A 10,762-nucleotide genomic window follows, 5' to 3' on the forward strand; every position below is an offset into this window, starting at 1 on the left:
CAGGTTGTTGTTCCTTTTTAAAGTCAATGAGCATTCCGCCTTAGGACACCCAGCACCACCACCACCACTACCACCTCTGATAAGCATGCTGTTTATGTGAATGAGACCAATGCCATAAAGGGGGAAGGCAAAGACAGAAACTAACAACGGAAAGTTGGAAATAGCATCCCAGTCAAATCCTGAAGAAAAAAAACACTTTGCATTTGCATAGCATTTTCACACCACATTTTCTTGTTGCAACTCTTTACAATGACCCTGTAAGGTAGGTGAGCACTGTTATCCCCATACTGCAGCTACAGAATGAGTGGCTCACCTAAAGCCCCCTAGTGAGTTGTTCATAAGCAGGTGTCGGGAGAATGGAGATTTTATCCTCAAACTGAGAATTTTGATTTGTAACTCAGGCTCTTAGTCTTGCTACACTACACCCACTCTTATACTATTACATATGAGTTGCTATTACTATGCTGCTCAGGAAATGAAAAGAAGGATTGGGGATCTTATTTCTTTCCCTACTGAACCAGAGTCACCTTAAGTGGCGCAGTGGGGAAATGCTTGACTAACAAGCAGAAGGTTGCCGGTTGGAATCCCCGCTGGTACTATATTGGGCAGCAGCGATATAGGAAGACGCTGAAAGGCATCCTCTCATACTGCGTGGGAGGGGGCAATGGTAAACCCCTCCTGTATAGTGATGTGCGGTTCGGTCCGGATCCGGCGGTTCGATCCCGGACCGAATCGGGCCCTTCTGGAGTGCCCCTCTGGATTGAGTGTCTGGAGTGTCCCTTTAAAGTTTCAAGTGTGTCCTCCATTTTGTGTCTCCTTCCTGAAACTTTTGCTCCTCCTTGCATCCATTTTGTGATGCTATTTCCAGGCATTGTATTGGCTGCGCTATTGATCCTTGATTGGCCAGAATGAGTCCTTTGGTCTGGTAGGCTGCTTGGCTGTTGCACTGTTGAGAGCTGGCACCCTGTTGGCCGTGGGGGGAGTGCAAAGGTGGGGGCTCCCAAAGGAGGGAATTTCAAACCTATATAAACCCAAGCCTCTTCTCTGGAAACTTCTCTTGGCTGCAGTTGTGGGATCATCTCTGAGACCTGCTTGCCCTTTGCTGGCTGCTCTGGTGTCTCTGTGAGTCCTGACTGTGTCCTGTGTCTCTCTGTGTGTGCTCTAATCCTTTGTCCACCTGCCCTTTGTGACTCTCTGTGTGTCTCCTCTCTCTGTCTGTCTCTTGTCTGTATACTGTGTGTTACTTCACTTTACTTTCTTCTTAATTTCCCCCAATTTTCCCTGTTCCTTGTCTGTCTGCTTTTCTCCCCCCCTCCCCCCCTTTCCCTTCTCATCCTTTGGGCCTACCCTCCCCCTCCCCCACTCCCACCCACTGCATCCTCATTGCTTTAAAAGTTCTTCCATTAATTATTGCTCTTTGTCCTGCCTTGTTTTTGTTCAACTTTTTGATTTTCACATTGCATTCCATTGGTTTCATTTATATATTGCTTGCTGGTTTTGCTTAAATTGTACCATTTTGTTTGTTTCTGCTGCTGCCCTGCGAGTTGGTTCCCTGAATCCCTCCCCCCCACCCCCAGAGGATTCTGTTGTTGTTTCTTGTTGTCCCATATAATCAGTTTTGGTTCCCTGCTCCCAACTTGCCCCTCCAAGTCCAAACCACACCCCACCCCAACCCCACCCCATCCAGCCTTCTCCCAAATTTGCTGCTGCCAAACAGAGTCCAGTTTTCTTTGCTTGCAGTTCCACTTATTCATTTGCTATTATTAATTTGCAGCAATTGTGGTTTCATTGTCTCTGTTCACTTAGTGGCCCCCCTCAGAGTCTGTGTGTTTGGTTCCCCCTCCCACCCACGAGTTTCTTCTTCTTGGTGGTTTTTGGTTTAGAAAAAAAGAGTCTTTCTTTTCATTTTTTTAAAACTTCTGGCTTGTGTTCTCTTGATATATATTTTGCTCCCCTCCTCCTCCTCCTCCCCCTGCCTGCCCCCCCACCCTCCCTCCTCCCAGACACTAGCCCAGGCCCAGCTCCTCCCCCCACCACCCCATCCAGCCTTCGCTGCTGCTACCCAGAGTCCAGTTTTCTTTGCTTGCAGTCCCACTTATTTATTTGCTATTATTAATTTGCACCAATTGTGGTTTCATTGTCTCTGTTCACTTAGTGGCCCCCCTCAGAGTCTGTGTTTGGTTCCCCCTCCCCACACCCCCAACCCCGAGTTTTTTCTGCTGGTTAGAGTCTTTCTTTTCATTGTTTTTTTTTAAACTTCTGGCTTGTGTTCTCTTGATATATATTGCTTTATATATTTTGCTCCCCTCCTCCTCCTCCCCCCTGCCTGCCCCCCCACCCTCCCTCCTCCCAGACCCTAGCCCAGGCCCAGCTCCTCCCCCAACCACCCCATCCAGCCTAATCGCTGCTGCTGCCCGAGTTGTTCCAGTTTCTCCTTTGCTGTTTGTTGTTGCCCCCTCCCCTTCCCCCCAACACCCCCCTGCCACACACTAGCCCCCAACCACACACACCCTCTCTGCTCCCCCCACCCCACCTCTTTTTCTCCTTGCCCCCGACTCTCTCTCCACTTACCCCAGGCCCCCTGCCACACACTAGCCCCCAACCACACACACCCTCTCTGCTCCCCCCACCTCTTTGGACTGCTGCTACTGCTGTGTCCTCCCCCCACACCTGAATCCCCCCTCCCTGCTGCGCTGCGCTTCTCCTCTCTCCTCTTTCTCTCTATCATCTCTCTTTCTCCTCTCTCTCTCTTTCTTTTCTCTCTCTCTCCTCTCTTTCTCTTTGTCCCTGCCCCCCCTCTCTTTTCTCTCTCTCTTAGTCTTTTCTCTCTCTGCTCCCCTTCACTTTCCACCTCCTCTCCCACAGCTGCAGCCGCACACAGTAGCCTACCCACCTGGCGGCTGCCATCGGTTTTTTTTTTTCTTTTGATAGTTTTTGGTTGATTTTGTCTCTGCTTGGGGGTGAGTTGAGCGACACAAATAGTGTTGTCTCCTCACTTCTGCCCCTCCATCGTTGAACTACCCCGGTTGCCTGTGTGCCTTGTGCGGCCGCCTTGCTGTGTCCCAGCCCAGGGTGGTTGGCTGGCGGCGGCGCATCCGTGACCAGCAGTGAGCGGCAGGAGAAGGACCGGAAGAAGAGGGGTTAGTGCGTGTGCGATTGTGCACCTTTTGTTGCCCCTTTCTCTCCCTAGCTGGCGGTTTTAAATAGGGACACCCCTATTTTGAAATGCATTTGGGTGTGGGGAGGAGGGAGGGAACCTTGGAGAGGAGATGTACTGTTGTAACTTGTGTCTTCATGCCCAATAAAGAAATTGCTGCTGTGTGTTGCGTTGCATTGCATGCGTCTTGCAGTTGGTTTTTGAACAGGTGCCTTCCAGAGTGCTTCCTTGCCTCTGGGGCAGTCTGAGTGGGGTCCTGGGTTCTGATGCTGCCACTACATGCTGGGCCCATGCCATGCCAGAGTGCTTCCTTGCCTCTGGGGCAGTCTGAGTGGGGTCCTGGGTTCTGATGCTGCCACTACATGCTGGGCCAATGCCATGCCAGAGTGCTTCCTTGCCTCTGGGGCAGTCTGAGTGGGGTCCTGGCTGGGCTCTGATGCTGCCACTACATGCTGGGCCAATACACACATATGATGATGATCATGATGTTCAATCCATGAGGCTGCCATCAAGTGTTTGCTGCTGCTTGCTTGCCATGGCATTGGGCGGGCAGAGTCACAGAGTGGGTGGGTTCAACCTCTGTGTAGGTGTGACTGGGTTCTGGTTTTGGTTGTGTGCAATTTAGAGTCACTAAATAGGCTGCATTGAGTTTGATGCTCCCCCCACAGGAGCATTACTTGAGAACCACCCCCCAGAACCCACACTTTGTGTTCCAGTTCACTAAATTAGGGTTTCCTCCTTTGATCTGCAGGTTCCCAAGCGTTGACTGCGTCCCTCCCCCACCCCCGGTAGGTGCTGTGCCCTCCCCCCATCCACTCTCCCCCCCCAAAAAAGTTAAAAACTTGCCACCCACACCACAACTACTCCACCCAACTGCCTGTGCCACCCTCCGACACCAGGGGTCCACCCTTTAACCCCCTATTTTTTAAAAAATCCCTCCCAGGCCCATCTCCCCAATTGGCTTGGTGGTTGACTCCCAAATTCTAAAAGGACACCCTCCCCCTCACTTCAATTGGCTCCCCCCCCATATCAAAAAGTCTTCCTTTCCCCCCAATTGGCTTCCTTTTTAAAAAACAAACTCCCCCCCCCCCGCCGTCTCCAAATCAGCTGCCTTTTTTTTGGCCCCTAAGTAAGCCCCTCCAAATTATTTTTTTGACCCTGTCTGGCCTTCCTCCTAAAGTCTCCCTCCTTCTGACCTAGCAGCATGTCTGAGCGCCGTGTGGCGGGCAGGGCTCGCTCAAGGCTGGCAGGCAGAGGTGGGAGAGGCCAGGTGCGGGGTGCGCCTGCGGCACGGGGAGGGAGAGGACGCGGGGAGCCTGAGGACACCCCAGTTCTCCCCATTGGAGAATTCTTCACTCCGGCCCCATCTTTGGTGCGCAGGATTCAGTTCCCCACGCCTGCTGCCGCCAATCGCAGCAGAGGCACCGTTAGGGCTGTGGCGGGTCCCTCCTCGCCGGCGGCACCAGGTGCTGCTGAGGTACCGCCAGTTGTTGTGGTGGAGGAGACTGTGGAGTTGGAAGAGCAGGTAGAGGGCGGTGAGGACCGTGCGGCTGGCAGCAATGCAGCCAGGTTCTCCCTCCCTCTGGGGCCCCTTCCCCCTATCCTTTCGCCGCTCAGTGGGGCCCCCCCTCGTGAAGCCCGACACTCTGGTGGGGAGCGGTCTGGCGAGGTGGTGGAGGAGAGGCCTGCCTCTCTGATGCCAGTTGAGCTGGGCCCTTCCTCTGCTGTGGAGGGCGGAAGGGGCGGGTTGGGTGGCAGCAGTGGGCAGGCAGCGGCGGCCGCCCCCCCCCAGGACTGCAGCCACCCCGCGAGAAACGGCCTAGGACGGCGCCCAGGGCGCAGGAGGCCAAGGGCAGTGGTGTATGGGTGCATTTTGAGGTCCCTCAAGATGCCCCATTCCACGCCCGCTGTGTCCACTGCAGGATGCTTGTCAGCCATGGAAGGGACCCTGCGCACCTGGGTACGACGCCTATGTGGAGACACATAGAGCGTCACCACCCAGGTCTCAGGGGACAGGCTGGCAGCGCTAGTGCGCCTTGTGCATCTGCCACTAGGGCGGGCAGCGGCAGTGTGCCAGCCAGCAGGCAGGCTACACTGCCCGTCCAGCGGTGGACGCAGTCCTCGGGCAGCCAGCGTATTGTTCGCGTGGACCATCATCACCTCACCCGCCTCATAGGGGAGATGATTTCCACCGATGACCAGCCGTTTCAGGTGGTCGAGAACAACGGCTTCCGCCGGATTCTCCAATACCTGGCTCCCGAATACGTCATCCCCTCAAGGACCACATTCAGCCGGAACGTGGTCCCCTCCCTGTACCGCCGGTGCAGGGAGCTCGTGTCGGCTGAGCTGCGTGCAGCTCCGGCCGGGACAAGCGTGCATTTCACGACTGACCTCTGGACCAGTGTCAGTGGGATGCACGCTTCTTTCCTGGCCCTCATTGCCCACTGGTGGGGACCGGAGAGTGAGGGGACCTCCGCGGGCGATGCTTCCGGGTCCGGCGCGGCTCCCACTGCACTACGGCACAGGTGGGCCGTCCTGCACGTGGAGACGATGGACACGAGGCACACCACGGAGGAGGTGGCGGCCGTACTCGACCGCCAGATAGAGGAGTGGATTGGCGGGTGTCCACACCTCTCCCGCGGCTTCATTGTCACCGACAATGGAGCCAACGTTACCGCCGCTGTCGAGACAGTCATGGACTGTGTGAACATACGGTGTATGGCACACACGCTCCATCTGACCGTCAGGGACGCCCTTGGCCTTAAGGAGCTGAAGGCGTCCCAGGAGAAGGGGGCCCGCCCCATCCCAGCTGCTGTTGCTGCCACGGCCACGCTTGTGGATAAGTCTCGCAAGCTGGCCGCCCACTTCCACCGCAGCGAGAAGTCCAGGAGACTGCTTCGCCAGAAGCAGGATGACCTTGGCCTTCCTCGCCATCTCATCCCTACGGATGTGGAGACACGGTGGAACTCCACCTTCCTCCTGTTCCAGCGCCTGTTGGAGCAGGAGAGAGCCCTTGTCGCCCTGGCGAGGGACGAGTCCTTGGATGTCTGCGACTTCTCGAACGCAGAGTGGAAGCAGATGTCCGAGGCGGTGTCGGCACTCGAGCCCTTCCAGCTTGCCACGAAGGGCTTGTGTGGCGACACCACTCCCTTGAGCCAGGCGCTGCCCACAGCTGTTGGTCTCGAGAAGCTGATGGGTGGACTCCATATCTCTCTGACCACGCCAGAGGGTCGTGCTCTGGCTGGGAGGCTGAGGTCTGGGGTTGACAAGCGGCTCGTTGATGTGCTGGGAGACAGGGAGGAGTATGTCCTCGCTTGTCTCTGTCACCCAGCCCTCAAGGGCAATGCCGTGAGTGCCGACGAATTGCCCAGGTGGAGGGGCATCCTGGTCGAGAAGGTTAGGGAGAAGGAGGCCGCTAGGGCCCGCAGAGACCAGGGTGTTGGTAGTGGTGTGGGGGCAGCCCTCGCGGCCCAACCCGCACCCAGCAGCAGCATGGGCGGCCAGCCGGCGTCAGCTTCCCCTTCCCCTCCCTCTTCCCAGTCCAGCAGCGCGGCATCCCAGGCGGCGCCATCGCAGCAGCCACTTGCTACCGACTCAAGATCCGCCCAGTGGTTTCAGCGGTTCTGCTATGGCGCCATGCCTGGTATGCGGGAGGCTCGACCTGCCAGGCCCCCCTCCAGTGCTGAGCAATGCGTTGCGCAGTACTTGGAGGAGCCTGTGGAGGGAGATGGCGTGGACTGCGCACAGTTCTGGGCGAGCCGCCGCCAAGTCTGGCCAGACCTGGCGGTGGTGGCTGTGCGCCTCCTCTCCTGCCCCCCAACCAGTGTCCAGAGCGAGCGGGTGTTTTCACGTGCCGGGGACGTGGTGACACCCTCTCGCTCCCGCTTGGACCCTGGTCTGGTGGAGCAGCTGGTCTTCCTTAAGGTGAACCTCCCCCTGTTGGGCTACCCCAAGCTGGAGTTTGAGCCGGGCGAGTGATTACCGTGGGTTGCCCCATGGTTGGTCACCTGCCTGGCTCGACCTCTCTGCTTATCCCTCCCCTCCCCCCTTCCACCTCTAGCTGAGCTGACGTGACAGATGCTGAGCCGTGCCAGCCAGTCGCAGCGTGTAGTGTGCCCACACAGAGATGCAGTTGTAGTAGTAGTTGTAGTGCTGCGACTGGCCAGATGTTTACAATGCCCACGCCCACCTAAAAAGAAACCCAATGCTGACCAGCACAGGCCCTTTATCTATCCACCTGTCAGCATTTGGGGACCTGGCGTGGGCACGGCACACCCCCCCCAAAGTAGCACAGCCCACAGAGTACTAGACTTAGCGGCAGCGGCGGGTATACGTTCTAAAATGCAGTGTAGATATGTAAATACTGTATGTAAATAAACATGTAAATAAATTTTTCTTTAAAAACCCCATGTTAAAATCAAGCCTCAAAATTATGCAAAAGAAAGGAAAAAAGGTGACAAAGGGAGAACAAAATGATGAATGCCAAATGAATTGATTTTATTGAAAACGTTGCCAGAAATCATGTGTGGGGGGCTTGGTTTACATGGAGAAAATGATTGGATGATTTTTTCTAATGAAACGAATGAATTATTATCATCTTATGTTCATCTTGATTGTGGTCACTGTTGATGTTGGCTGATGGCAAAAAACCCAAAACCATCAGAATAGCAATGAACTGGCTGCCAACACAACATATTGATTGATAACTGTGCAGGGGGGGAATTGGGTCTGTGTGTGTGTGTGTGTGTGTGGTGCAGGCTCAGTCTGTCTCTTCCTGTTGTGTGTGTGTCTGTCTGTCTGTCTGTGTGAATGGATGCCTAGCACTGTCTCTGTGTGTGGATGCTTTCTGTGTGTAGTGTGGTGTGTGTCTGTCTACATGTTTTTTTCCTCCCCCCAAATCCCTCCCCCCCATGCCTCCCTCCATCCTTCCCCTCTCATCCTCTCCCCTTCCTCTTCACCACCTTCCATCCTCCCTCCCTTCCAGCCCACCACCGCCTCACCTGCCCCCAACCCCGGTCTGGCAGATGATGAGAGTCTGGTCTCTCCCACCGAAGCACACACGTGAGCATGTGTGTGCACAAATATGTGGCTGACCAACTCTGAGCCGGACCCTCCCCCCTTCAATCCCCTCTACATCCCTCTCCCCCTCCCCTTTCCTCCCCCCTGCCTCCCTCCCTCCCTCCCTCCCTCCCCCCTCCTAGCTAGCAGCGCACACATACACACACAAAACACCTGTGGTGGCAAACACCACCAGCACACATGCACTCACACTGGTGCCACCACCTCTGCCTTGGGCCTCTGTGTCCTTGAGCAAATATGTGGTGGTGGACCAGAGAAGCATTTCTTTCCAGCAAGGCAAAAGGCATGCACTCACTGCACACACACACACACACACACACACACACACACACACACACACACAGACACGAAGAGGTGAAAAGACGAGAAGAGGCAACTTCTAGAACCAGCAGCAGCAGGTGAGTGTCGTGTAATTGTGTTGCTTCCCAAGGCCACTGCCCATGCTCAATGCTCAGTCTGCTGAAACTAAAGAACTAGCCACAATCATCCTTCCTCACACGCAGCTCAGCTCAGCTCAGCTGCACAGCACACCGACTAACTAGACACTACAGCTGGTGGTAGAAAAAACAGAAGTCTAGATTCTAGAAGGTGTCCTGGTGGATTTTAAACTTTCAAATCTGTGCTAGGATTGCCTCGCCCGCCTCCTCCTCCTCCTCCTGCCTGTAATTGTGCCCTCTCCCCTTGCAGTTGCGCCGTCGTGATGGGTTGGTGATGTGCGTGCGCCGTCTACTTAGCTCTCTCCTCCTCATGTTGGCTGGGCTTGCCAGGCACTGGCTGGCAGCAGCTGTTGGCTGTGTGCTAGGCTCAGGCTGTGGCACGCGTGACTGGACTGGGAATGTTATTGTAGCGGCAACACTGGTTGTGGTGGTAGCAGTAGTAGCTGTTGTTGTTGCTGGGCTGGTGGCTGCTGGCCTGTGCTGACTCTGCGCACTTGGTCTGGTCTGGTAATTTGGATGCAGATGTAGGGTGTGTGTGCATCATCCATGGGGAGCAGCAGAGCAGAGCAGGTTGGCTGGCTTCTGTCTGTCGGGCCTAGTCAGTGGCAGGCACTGAGTGAGGCGGTGGTTTCTTTGGGCATCACATCACCCATCATGCAGAGCGGCAGGTCTGCTGCTCTGCTGCTCCGCCTCCTGCTTCTTCTCTGTGTGTGCTGCTCTTGTGCTTAGTGTGCTGCTCCGCTGCTGCTGCTGTGCTGGCAGGCAGCACAGCAGTGGCTGGCCTTTTTGTTAGATCAGAGAGTGGGTGTTTTCTCTCTGAGTGTCCTCCTCTTACTTGCTTGGATAGGAGTGGTGGTAGTAGGTAGGCATTAAGATGGACTGACTGGGTGTTACATGTTAGGGCGCCCAGAGAGAGGGGCCAAAAAGATGGGGTGGCAATTGTTGGGTTGCTCCTAGTATTATTGGTGAATTTTTGAAGAAAAATTTTTTTTCCATTGGCTAGAATAGGGGTTTGGGGCTGCCCCAGACCCACCTCTGTGGGTTGGCAGCACCCCCAAAGTGGGTCTGGGGCCATGGCAAAAATGCCCTCAGTCCCTCCCAGCAATCCCCATAGAGATAGGAGTGATGGTTCTGTTGTTTTTCTGAGGTGTTCTGAGTGAGTGTGGATTCTGTGATAGCAAATGACTTGAGAGTGGATTCATGGTGTCTCATTGGAAATCTCATTAGCTATCATAGAATCTACACTCAGAATACCTCAGAAAAACAACAGAACCATCACTCCTATCTCTACGGGGATTGCTGGGAGGGACTGAGGGCATTTTTGCCATGGCCCCGGACCCACTTTGGGGGTGCTGCCACCCCACAGAGGTGGGTCTGGGGCAGCCCCAAACCCCCATTCTAGCCAATGGAAAAAAATTTTCTTCAAAAATTCACCAATAATACTAGGAGCCACCAATTGCCTTGGGATTTTTGGGGTGGAGGACACCCATGGGTGGCTACCACCCACCCCAGCTTTTTTGCCCCTAAGGGCTCCACATTGTGAGTTATGGGCAAAAATTAATTTTTTAAAAAAATTGTAAAAAATCAGAGGAAGGTCCAATCGACTTGAAATTTGGGTGGCAGGTAGAACACAATGTTCCCTTCAAAACCAGCCACTTTTTGTGATCCGAACCGGTTCGGTTCGGATCCAAACCGGTTCGAAACCGAACCGGACCGGGGGGTGGTCCGGCAAAACCAAAAGCGAACCACCCCGGTCCGGTCTGGACCCAGTTCGGACCCGAACCGAACCGGGAGAACCGGTTTTATGCACATCCCTACTCCTGTAGTCTACCAAAGACAAATACAGGGCTCTGTGGGTGCCAGGAGTCAAAATTGACTTGATGGCACACTTTACCTTTACTTAACCAGAGCACATCAGACATAATGTTTATCCTCCTCAGGACTGCTTTGTAACATCCATGGAAGGATAGTAAATATATTTGAATGGAAAAATTCATGTGGACTTTGCCAGAAAAATCTGTGCACGGGATACCATCAGCTCCTGCTCATGGCTAATTTCTGCAAAATCCACTTGGTTTGTCATTGTTAG

The 10,762-nt window shown here is 54.5% G+C and overlaps 1 protein-coding gene across 1 annotated transcript; it reads left to right on the top strand.

Annotated features, from left to right (window-relative positions):
- The first annotated feature begins 696 nt into the window (after positions 1-696).
- On the top strand, positions 697-9,480 carry LOC128342161 (zinc finger BED domain-containing protein 4-like). Its single transcript, XM_053289111.1, has 2 exons — positions 697-3,140; positions 3,909-9,480. The coding sequence occupies exon 2, from the start codon at positions 5,081-5,083 to the stop codon at positions 7,133-7,135; it is 2,055 nt and encodes a 684-aa protein (XP_053145086.1). The 5' UTR covers positions 697-3,140; positions 3,909-5,080; the 3' UTR covers positions 7,136-9,480.
- Positions 9,481-10,762: the final 1,282 nt, after the last annotated feature.

Source organism: Hemicordylus capensis, chromosome 2 (genome assembly GCF_027244095.1).
Source record: "Hemicordylus capensis ecotype Gifberg chromosome 2, rHemCap1.1.pri, whole genome shotgun sequence".
Taxonomy (NCBI): Eukaryota; Metazoa; Chordata; class Lepidosauria; order Squamata; family Cordylidae; genus Hemicordylus; species Hemicordylus capensis.

Excerpts from the sequence above, each read along its gene's own strand:
- LOC128342161 (XM_053289111.1), top strand. The coding sequence starts at position 5,081 with ATGCTTGTCAGCCATGGAAGGGACCCTGCGCACCTGGGTACGACGCCT.